Source organism: Accipiter gentilis, chromosome 1, assembly GCF_929443795.1.
Source record: "Accipiter gentilis chromosome 1, bAccGen1.1, whole genome shotgun sequence".
Classification (NCBI taxonomy): Eukaryota; Metazoa; Chordata; class Aves; order Accipitriformes; family Accipitridae; genus Astur; species Astur gentilis.
This window is the reverse complement of record NC_064880.1, coordinates 38917593-38929726: the sequence shown is the minus strand read 5'-3', so window position 1 is coordinate 38929726 and position 12134 is coordinate 38917593. Positions and strand designations below refer to the sequence as shown.

General features: G+C 44.2%; 1 protein-coding gene across 1 annotated transcript in view; it reads right to left on the bottom strand.

Annotated features, from left to right (window-relative positions):
- Positions 1–8652, bottom strand: part of BIN1 (bridging integrator 1) — a 104055-nt gene extending 95403 nt beyond the window's left edge. Inside the window, exon 1 of the mRNA XM_049802371.1 lies at positions 8355–8652. Coding sequence (XP_049658328.1) covers positions 8355–8438 — 84 coding nt within the window. The 5' untranslated portion in view covers positions 8439–8652. The remainder of the gene's footprint in view (positions 1–8354) is intronic.
- Between the last annotated feature and the right edge of the window lie 3482 nt (positions 8653–12134).

Genomic DNA, 12134 nt, shown 5'->3' with positions numbered 1-12134 from the left:
CTGCATTTTTGAAATATAGTATTCTTTCCCCTCAAGTTTTTGCCCTTTTTTTCCCCACAATGGCTGAGAAAGTAGGAATGGAAATAAGGTTGGTCCTTCCACATTCAAGACTCCCAGAGCTCGTAGGATCAAGACTTACTATAATTTACAGGAATGGGTAGCATTACCTACAAGGGTACTAGAGAGCTACCGGACTAGCATTTCTGTTAAGGAAAAAGATGCAGAGATCTACTTTATCTTCAAATATACCTCTTTATACCTCATTCGGTGTATGTTCACGTCTGTCGCTGGCACCATTCCAAATAAGTCCAATGGGATAGAGTTGCTAATTCACTCTGCAAATAACCAACTCAGCTGAGTTTGAACATAAGTCACACATTATTGTTTCTGGCCTGATAAAATGTGCAATCAGGCCACGTAGCATAAAGGCAAAAAACCCAAAAAGCATGAACACTTTTAGCTGTGTTTTCAAACACTGTAGTTACTGTACCATTGAAGTTCCCTTTCGATCTCTGCTGGCAAACAAGCATTGCAGTTCTGTCTAACACAGTTTCAAAGCAGGGTATTAACAATTGCCCAGTGAAAAATGTTTGTACTTCAGCTACATCAACTTCTAATCTCCCTCCTGAAAAGGTAACTTTGAAAAAAATTGAGAAACTAGCATGGCTCTTAAAGCGAGTTTAACAAAACGTTCTAAAGCTACTTAAAAGAGACAAACCAAACATGATCAATGAAGAATTACCAAAAAATAAATTATTTCAGAAGAGGTTACCAGCTTTCTGAATCTGCATGTCAAATCCTTGCAGAGAGGCCAGTACTTCAGACTTTGATATCTGTGTATCATCAAGAGATTAAATGTGGCCTGTGGTTTTCACAGAGGGATTAATTGTTGTTAAGTACTGCTTTCCTCCTTATTGGTAAAGTTTGCACTTTCCATCCTGCCTGGCAGCCTATATTAAGAACAAACTGCCACCCAGACTTCTCCTTTCTTCTAAAGAAAGGGACAAAAAGAAACACAACATTGTCTGGCCATTATGACTCCCGTAACTGCACCCCTCTGGAAATGCTGACTGTGAAAAACTTTAATCTGCCAGCCACAGGTCTGAGCAAATTTTTACTCCAGCACAGCCTAAATAATAGAAAAATCTACGTCATACATGTGTACTTGCAGACGTCTGAGCAAACACAGTACATATTCCTTATTTCGTAAAGCTGCTTCATAGTGATTCTGTGAGACCTCTGTCTAGGTCTGTGTAGTGCCCCAAGCTCTGGCTTCCACGTCTTCCTCAAAATATAACTAGTGTCCAAACCCTTCCTGAATGCAAGCTCCCAACATAATCAAGTAGAAACTTAGAAAAAAGAGTGGAGGGAAAAAATTAATTAAACAACTGTACAACCTATTCAGGTTGGAGAGTTTGTATTCCCATCTACCGGGGCTGTTCCTTCAGACCACAGAACTACAAATGTAAAGAGAGGTATTTTCTGAGTAGCAGCTAAGAAACAAAACTAGGCAAACAACTTGGCATAATGAAAATGTAACCTAAAACAACAACAAAAAAATCATTAATCCTATTTTCTGCTAATAACTGTATTTCCAATTTTTCTCCAGGAATGTGGATGAGACCTACCCTGCAGTACTTGCCAGCTTTGTGAAGATCAAGCAGCTTCAGAGGCTAGCAAAGCCAGGAAATGTTCCAAGGGAAACCTGAACTGTCCATCATTCACTTGCATGCACCTGCTGAAAAAACACCTGCCAAGATTTATTCATCCCTTGCAGCACTGCAAATAGTTCAGGCAAATCTGCAGAAGTTCCTTGCTCCTGTTCTCACAGTATTAAACAGTCAATTAACACCATATTTAAAATTTATTTTAACTAGCAAGACAATGTAAATGACTTTCTTCTCTCTTCCAACCCCTTCCTGTGAGAGATGTCCCCTTTTACCTCAGCAGTAGGAATGCCAGAATGGTACAGGTTTGCTGGCACTCGTGCATTCAATATTGCAGTTGCTGGAGAAAAGCAAATATACAGTCCCTCAACAGGAGGCTAAAACACAGGCTGATGTCAAAATGGACCTTAATGCACTATTCCACCTGCCAGCAGCTCTCCGGCGAGGCTTTAGTCACATTTTAATATTTGTTATCACCTCATGAGAACATGGATTGGAGAATGCACAGTCTCCTGGCCCACTTAGGCAGCTGAGCTGTGCTGTGGCCAGTTGAAGAAGACAGGGCTGCAAGTCTGTTCTGCTTGGGCAAACTGAGTCTCTCTTCATGGTAACATCAAGTTGCCAGTACAGCACTTCTGGGAAGACAGTCTGATCCCTGCATTTACAGGTGGACAGCCAGGACTGTAAGATGATCCTTTCAAAGCTGCACAACTCGCACAGCAGGCAGCTCAGGTGTCCGGTCACCATCACAACAGCGGAAAAAAAACCCACTTTTAATACCTGTCAACCTAAGCCACCCTCTTGTCACTCCAAAAGTTTCTAGAACCAGAACATTATAAAACATTTGGTCGCAAGCAACAGGGTCTTGTCTGTCTGTCCAAAGAGCCAGGAACAAAGGAAAACTTGTATTATTCCTGAAGCCCCCAGTCCAGCTAGATGCTGAACACTTCAGGCTGCACACAGCTTTCCTCAATGGCTTGGCCACCAGCCATGTCATTTGCTAGTCACATGCCAAGATCATTCGTGATGTTGCAAAAAACGTTTGTGCCTGGAAACACAAAACCTTGCTTATCAATCAGCATGCACGATGGAGGGAGAGGACAGAAAAGTTTGATGGCAGCCCCCCTGACAGATGAGTTCTGTAACACTAACTCCATTGTGCCTAGAGCCTCACCAGAAGTCTTCAATGACAAGAGATCTTCCAGATCCTACTTTATGAACCTGATCTCACAAGAACTGCACTGAAAGGGACTGGCTGTAAGACTAGAACTTATAGGGAAGATAAAGTGACCAGGAATAGAGCTGAGCCTTCTCCAATCAGAAAATTCATCTATCTGTGAGATTCTGCTGCTTAAAAGAAACCTGTTGCCAATACCCAGACGGGCACCTTCAGCAGGGCACTGTAAGCACCCTGCCAATCAAACCATTCCATGGGCAAGGAACCATGTGGAGCCTGGTTTCCTATTTCACCTCCTCCCTGCCCCATGCAGATTATCTGATACCCAGCAATACAATCTGAGCTCATACTGGAATCATCTGTACATTAGGGGCATTAATTCAGATCTCTATCCAGGGCCTGGTTTCCAGCAACCTTTAGGCAGAAAGTACCTTTGAGACTCTACCTGTCACCTAAGCCCTGCATTCTTGAGAAAGCAAGCTAACAGATACAAAGTAAAAAGCCCTTTACTTGTCATCTGGGGAGTCCTCCAGGAAAAAAAAAGGAAGTTTCCTGCCACATCAGCAAGACAGCAACTCTTGTAGCTCTTCAGGCTATTTGTACTTCACTGGCATAACAAGGCAGATTGCGTAGGGTAGGATGGTTTGGTCGCAAAGACAAGCAAAAACCATGGAAGCTTTGAAGAGACAGAAGGATCCCGAAGGAAAACCAGTATGGAACTTCTCCCAAGTAGGTAGATGTGATACTTACTTCTCAATAACAGAGCCTTCTGCATCTACCTTTTTTTATGTAAAGCCTCCCTCCCCACCTGCAGAGGTTCTACAGATAAGGCAGCCTCTAACAGCTGAATCCTGGAGACAGCTGTATTTAAATTTGGTTTAAGGTTCCTGGGTGCTGCTTATTCATATAGACTCCCACCTGCTTCAACGGGGCTGAGATTTCATTCTAGGTGTTCTCACATGCCATACCCCACCTATTGGCACATGGCGGGGGGGGGGGGGGGAGTCTTGTCAGGGCAAACTCAAAATGCAAGACACACTTCCTGCAAACCCCTTTCCACCCAAATCACAACCTCCTCACATCCAGCAAAGGATTACAAGGGGAAAGAAACAAAACTTAAGGTTCTGGAAAAGGAAAAGATCCTTTCTGGACACAGTCTGTGCTACTACAATTGTTACGTGAGACAAATTGGAAAAAGCATTGAGACATCATGCCACAGAGGCTTGCCAAAAGCAATCCTCCCCCTTCCTTTTCAGGGCCACTGTCCTTGGTTATTTCTCCTTGCTGGACTGCAAGTTCCTTCCTTTGGTTTACTAGCACATAAATTTTTTTTGCACTGTAGCAGGCAGGCAATAAGCATCAGCAAGCCTGGCTACCAACAGCTGTGGTCACGCTAGCCCTGTGAAACCAGGACTACTGCCTAACCTCCTTGGACTGTGCAACCACAGGAGAGCAGAACTTTGCTCTGACAGAAGGTTTAATCAGGGAAACTTTGCAAATACAGATGTGGGTAAACATCGGTGTGATAAATAAAGCAAGCCAAGAACAGAAAGCAGAAGTGACACCTCATGGCAACATGGAAAGTCAGTGGCAGACTCTACGACCTAAATGATACCCCCTAATGCAAGGAAGTTGGGATGTCCAGACTAAACTTTGCCAGGTCCTAGAACAAAGCTTTCCCCTTTGATTAGGGACAGAGATGGAGAAAAGGGGATGCCTTGGTTTGTTGGTGCATCAGAGTAAAAACATGAAAAAAATATGACAGCCTATTCATGTCATGGAACACAGACTCCTCATTTTGCCCAGCTTTGTAATGAAAAGAGAGCAAGAGACCACCACTCTTATAGGATAGGAACTTCCCACTCTCAGACTAAGTCTAGAAAGGGAAAAATAAGTTCATCCCTTTCTACTCTTCTCCACGCAAAAAAGCTCCTGACAAAAACCCTCTCTTTCCGATGTCAACTTTACAATTCATCTCCTCAGACATGCCTATTAATCTGTATGTAATTTAAATCGTCAGTCAGTGCCCGCACAGCCAGTATCATCCTTCCACCCTGAATCTCTCCCTAAGCTGCTGGAGGAAAGCAAAGAGCTTGATCCTGTGACAAGGACCCTCACTGCCAGCCAAGCAACAAAACCCCCATCCATTTGCTCCTCAAGCTCAACCCCCTTCCTGGAACCTTGCAGAGGAGTTACCCTTGCAGCAGGATTGCATCAAGTCACCAAGATGCTGTTTTATTTTGTTTAAAGCAGAAATGTTTGTGCACGTGCAGTCTGACACATCCAGAAACAGGACACTCTTTGAGAAAAATGAGAATTGTGGAAATTGCAGAGGTTTTTAAAAGTTTCAAAAGTTGACAAAATTTGATCACATAGCAGAAACATAAACTTTAACCAAGTTGATGGATTACAGACATAAAGAAAAAGAAACACTTCAAATCCTTATTGGCAGTTTAAAAGAGCTTGCAAACTCTCCAAGACACCATGACATTGGAGGCATTACAATTTTACTCCATTTTAAGAAGTTTAGAATTATGAAAGGTTCAGAGCTCAACGTCTCGGTCTGAAAATCCTTCAGCTAACTACAGGATGAACAAAGCACGACTTCCAGCCTAAATCTCCTAATTGTTAGTTGCAAAGGATGATATATCGAGTAAGCAATGGTTGCATGGGTCCTTTCTGCTAGGTGGGCTCCTCTGGACAGAGGCATCAACTTACTTGAATACATTTCACTGGACAATGGGCAAATTATTGCCAAGTGTTGTACTTGAGGCTACCTTTGAATAGAAAGAGAGGTTAGAACGGTGCACAGCCCATTTGCAAACAGCATAGTCAACCATTCTGCCCCACATTTCCTGTGGAATTGAGAAAGTATCTTCCAAAAATAGCCAATAGTTTTGCTGAAAGGCTTAAAACAAACAGTACTTTTGAAGGAATATCTTACATACTTTACATAATAGCCATCTCAGAAGGGAAAAAAGGATGTGTACAGGGTTTCAGTGTGAATTCTGCATTGAACAAAAAGACATCATTCTTTACTTAACATAAGGCTTAAATTCACCATGAAGGAAACTGCTGAAGTCAAAGCCTCAGGGCTCAAGTTGGGAGGGAGATATGACTCTGAAGGGAAGAATTTTTATCCTAGATTCAAATCGAAGGAAGATACCTAAAAGGAACACTGTCAGCTTGTTTAAGCCTCAAAAAGGAAAGTTCAACACCAGTCAACATCCCTTCACAAAAATCTAATACATTTTTAAGAGCTTGGTCTGTTGTATACCCAGATGTACCCCTGCACACTCCTGCTTACTCTTTTTTTTATTATTGTTTTTTAAACACCTGGTCCTTATCTCCAGACTTGTGGTTTACCCTTCCTGCTAAACATAGTATCACAGTTTAAATACCACAAGACTAACACCAATATAGTGCCATAACCTGTGGTGCCTTCCTCATCACTTTTTATTCAGCTGTATCTTTCCTCACCAGCTGAAAGGTAACATTCACATGTTTGCCTCAGTGAACGTTTATCCCTTAGAGACAAGTTTAAAATACCTAACACTCCACTGTTAGAGATGAAGCTGCAGCAGTATGAAGGGGCAAGTCAGATGATGAAGCAAGCAATGACTTTTTTTTTTTTTTCCTTTTTGAGAGCCCAGAGAGCAAAGTTATTTTGTTTGCTTTCGGATAAAAACAGCTGAAGGGCCTAGAATTTGTGTTAACTTATTAAACAAGTGCTCCGCATTTTGTTTTCCTTTTCTCCTTAGAAGGAAACGATCTGTGCTTTTTTTGTGTAAAGAGACAAACAACTTATTTCAGATTGTGCAAATCACCTGCAATATGCAGCTAAAATCTTGATTATTATTGTTGTCATCATTCCCACGTCCCCAGTACCCACCAGGGAATAAGCAAGGAAGTGAACTGGATCTCCAGTTGAGAGGAATTTGTGGAAAACTCTCCCTAGGAAAAGAACCTGCATGCGTTCAGATAAGAAGCCCTCGGGAAAGGGCCTGGCAGGCCACGCTTGGCACCAGGCTGCACCGATAAATACAATAACTTCATCAGCAGGCCAAGGAGCTCAGACTTTACCACCTACCTTAATACTAACTAAAAATATGCTTGCCATCTGGTGGCTAACACAGAATGAATTTAGCATCTATGATGAGTTCAGGGTGGGCCAGATACCAGGAGACAGATTCCCTGCCCTGTCCACTCCTGAAACCGCAGTAAGGGGAAAAACCACAGACGCGGCCATGCTCCCTCTCATGTACGGAGCGAAGCCGGGACCTTGTTGCTGCAGCCAGTTCCATGCTGGATCTGCTATTCGCTTGGGGTTTTTTCCAAGCAGTCAGGCAAGTACAAATCATGCTTCTAGTCTGAGTAAGTGATCTTAAACTAGTGGAAGCAGCACGTGCAACATTAGGCCCAACAGGTTTGGGTTGCCCTTCTGACCCAGCAGCATTTTGTAACAGTGTCGGCGATTGGTACAAGGCTGAGGCCAGCACTGCATCCAATCCCAAACCTCCTAGATTAAATCTAGCTGCTAAAGATAACTCCCAGGGAACAAGAGCAGCAGTGGGCAGATCTGTTCACCCTCCCTCCCTCGAAGATGCATCAGTCCTTATTCAGTCAATGTCATCTCACAGCAAATCACTGAAAACCAAGACGAGCGTGCCTGAGATGAAAAGCAGCTGATCAATGTCCCTGCATAAAATGTCCGATAATCCCTACACAGAGCAGGCAGCTGGCATCAGATGCAGCATGCCAGAGAGATGAACACGAAAAGTATCCATTGCATATTCCTGGCACCTTTTGCTGGCACAGGGGTGGGTGGAGAGCAGCGAAAGGGCTCCCGGGACTCAAAACCCACCCCTCTCTCAGCAGACGTCGGCACAATCTTTAAAGACCGTATGGCTTTTGCTTTACCACCATTTCAAAATCTGGAGCTCAAGGTCAGTAAAGCAAGTAGCAGCTATCACGCTATGCTGTTAGGAGATAAGGAAGCCAGTACCTATCTCCTCTTCCTCACAACCTTTGAGGTTACGTATTTAGCGCTACCGCAAAACACGGTACGGCTCTTGAAATCGTCGCATGAAGCACAACCTAAATACCATAGAAAGGTCTCCTCCTGCTGAAACGATAAGCATCTACATATTAAAAAAAAAAAAAAAAACAAACACAAACGTGCCTCCCTCCCCTCTCCCAGCTGAATCCGATGCCATCTTTCTGCTTATCCTGAGCGTGCAGACGGATGGTAAACCCTTACAGCTCACATCGGCGATATTTTGCATTCTCAGGATGCAGAGGGGCCCTAAATCCGCAGGCAGAGAAGGCAGCTGACAGCCCCCCCCCGGGTGGCGGGGGGGGGGGGGGTAGGGAGGGGCAGGGTCGCCGCTGCACCCATTGCGAGACGCGTCTCTGCTTTGGGAAGGGGTGTCATTCCCGGTACCCGCATCGCCCCCCGCATCCCGGCGAAACGGCGGCGACAGCAGCAACCCCCAGCCCCCCCCCCTTACCTTCTCCTGCGCCCGGGTCAGCTTCTTCTGGACGTTGCTGGCGATTTTCCCGGCGGTAACCCCCTTGCTCCCCAGCTCGGCCATCTTGCGTCCTCTTTTTAACGGGCAGCTACGAACGACGGGCCGGCAAGAAAAAAAAAAAAAAGGAGGGGGGTTGGGGGGGGGGGGGGTAAAAGCCGGCGGGCAGGCGATGGCCCCGACCGCCGCCGCCGCCGCCTCCCGCCTTCCTCCTGCCCGCCGCCTTTTAAAGGGACAGTGCGCCCCGCGCCGCCTTAAAGGGGCCGCGCCTCGCCCCGGGAGGGGGCAGCAGTAGTAGCAGCAGCAGCAGCACAGTTGGGCATCTCGTCTGCGATGCTGGTTGCGGGGGAGGCGGGCGTTTGCTAAATTTCCCCCACCTTGCCCGGTTCCTCTGGGCCAGGCTGCGGCGGGGGGTACCCCCCGCCGCAGCCTGGCCCAGAGGAACCGGGCAAGGTGGGAAAAGTTGGGAAGCGTTGCAAGGAGGGAGATGGGATGGAGGGAGAGATAACCAGGAGCCTCCCGGTGAAAAGGAGCTGTGCCTTCCACACGCTAAAAAAAAAATAAAAAAATAAAAAAACACAAAAAACAGCTGAATGAGGAACATTACTTAGAGGTCTTTCATCCTGCAGCAAAGTAGCATTCTTCCGTGTTTTAAGAGATTTGTACTACTAATTGCTATCACCAATTGTCCATGCTCCTAAGTTTATACAACACAGGTACTCTTCAAATTATTCCTGGGTCTTTACAAACACAAAGTGAGAAATTCACATTCTTGGGGGGTGGGGGGAGGGTATCTGTAAGTCAAACAAAACCCTGATTTTAAAAAGCAAGCTGAAATTTCAGAAGATTTCACCCTTTAATTGACCAAGCTATTATGGGACCCAGGTAACCCTTCACCTTTGACAACTGGATTAATCAATTGACTAGCTTGTCTCACAGGAACATTAGAATGGCTAATTAGTCAATGCTTGTACGGAACTTTGGATGTGCTGTGGTAGCAGCTTTTTACACATTTTAGGACTTGCACAAGAATTTGGATTCAGTATGGCTGCACGGGATGGCTGTTCCAGTTAGGGAGTAATGGTGACAGTGGAGTGCGGTGCTTCGTGTGTCTCCACCACAGAAGACGTTGCAGTGACGGGGCATTTACCAGGAGAAAACCAGCCACGACCGCACAGCCTTATATGACTAACTTCCCCTGAATTCCTGCTACCTTAGTCTGTATGGCATGACTCTTCAGCTGTGACTCAACTGCTTTTCAGTGTCTTTGTTCCTGGCCCAAATATGCCCCCTGCCCTTGTCCCCCATCGGTGAACCTGGACTTCCTGGCTGCAGACACTGCAGTTACGCCACTGCTTTCATCGCAACAGGGCTTCAGTGGTGCTTTGCTAGACCTACTGCGCAAATACCTTTCACAAAACTCCATTCCTTTACAAGATAGGACAAAGTTCTGCTTCCTGGAACACAGGAAGCCACCTCCGTGCTGTTATATTCATATCCTAATACTCGGCCCCAAAGCTTCCGTCGGTTCCACGCACGGTCAGGTGGGGAAGCTTCCTTCCTAGCCCGCTTCTGCACACTCATCTTCTTTGTGGGAGCTTACATCGGCTCTGTGCACACACAGTACCCAGCACGGCATTGACCAAACCAACGCTCTGTGGACAATTTAGCTATCCAAGGAACTTGCATTTGCCTTTAAGATGGAGATTTGCATCTCTTGCACCTATTTTCATTGAAAGATGGTACCAAAATGTGTTCCAATACGATTTCACACCGTCTTTATTTTGCCAGATGAAGACTGTTATCTCCAGAGTTTCACACACATAGGGAGTAGTATAGCACTCACTATTGCAATCTAAAGCAACAGAGAAATGTTGAAGGTGATTACTTAAGAGAGCTAGGCTGGATTTTTCATCTTGTATTTCATTTATTGTTTCCCATTTCTGCTTCAGTACTATTTCTGTTCATTCAGAACTTGGAATAAAAACAATTGTCTTGCCAGAGCCCTTAGAAACTGTGGGCAGAGAACCTGTCAACACCTCTTTGTGAGGCTTTGTGAGATAAGTGCCTCTGCATTTCTTGCCTGTTATGACAGTGGCTTTTTTTTTTAATGACAAAAGCCCCCATTGAGAAACTGGTTTAAATCCGTGCTATACTTCAATTATGTTACTAGACATACTATTCCTATTTAATAAAATACTCTAGGCATGTGCTTCGGTTGTATATGAGAAAAGGGCAGCGATACAAGACATATTCAGACTCAAGCACATGCATAACTGTACATTTTACTCAATTCCTTTCTGGCTTTACATTTAGTATTCATATTTCTGTGTGTTTTTCTGTAGACCCACAACTGTGTATTTGTCCCAAACGCATCTCATTTTGACCATAATTCCAGCCTTACTAGGTATTTTGATATTACTTTTCTTGTCCGGCATCATCTATAATTTTGTAGCATCTCACTGGCCAGTTTCATATGGAAACATAATTAATATCCCATTTTCTTTGTCTCTTACTCCCCATCTCCTCCTCCTCAGCTGAGCTTTTAAGAGTGAAAAATGCACATGTGGTTAAACATTTGTAATGTCAGGTTTAAAAGAGCAGATGTTTCAGGGTCAGAACACATTCCTCTCCATCCTACCTCATATATTTGCTCCTGCTTAGGTCGTTTCTTCAGTGAAACTGGTTTTGAAGGGATTTTTGTCTGATTACCTCCTTTCAAGTGAAAAGCGAATGACTGCAGCACATGAGCTGAAAAAAGAGTCCATGGCAAACATCAGACAATTGTGAAACAAAAGTGGCCAGACACACACATTCACCACAATGAAAACGATGACAAACTGTGTACATTTTAAAAGCTGGGATTAACAGCAAGTATCCACCTCTAAGCATGAGTCAATTCCCAGTTATTTCTGTGCCTGATTGGATCAGCACCAAAGCTGCAAAGCATTTGCAGGGCTCTAGGTGTGTCGCAAAAGGTATTCCCCTAGCATGACCCAGTGAACGTCACATACTATGAGTGGCTGTGCATTTGAATGAACACATAAGCCATTTTAGGCAGGTGATATATGCTGAAGGCTGTTGCTTTGCAGAGAGGTTTCAGTCTCACATCTATCCACCATTGTTCTCATCTCAAGCTTACAGGTTTTTACAATCTTATAAATGTAAATAATTTTGTATTTCAGTAGGGCTGCACATAGTAACAAACATACAGGCTAGCAACTTAATACTTATATTCATTTGTGCTTTGTGTCATTGTGAGGAAGAGCTGCCTAACCATTTAGAAGCCATTCGTGACAGATTCTGCACAACTGGAGTTAAATAAGACTTGATGCTTACATCCATCTCTTGCAATGAGATTTATTTAAGTTCAATATGTGCATAGTTATCTCCTTTATTCTAACACTAGACCCTAGAACACTTCCTTTCACTTAACTGTAACCAGCAAATGCATCTAGTTTAATTTAAGCTGAGTCACCTAGGCTCCTTTTATAGTCAAAAGAGAGAAATCAGTACCTCCAAAGGATGATAAAGGTAAAACAGCTTCTAGAAACGTCTCCCTTCCCCCTTAGCTACAGAGGGAGATTCGATGAATAGCTTAAATAGCTAAAGTTAAGAAAGCCAGGTGGGTTATGAAACCCACCTGTAGTCCATCTCCCTGGTGACAATGTGATTCATTTACACAGTTCATAGGGAAGAAACAAATCTGTCAAACACAACAGCACTAACCCATATATTTAACATGTACATACCTACCACTGC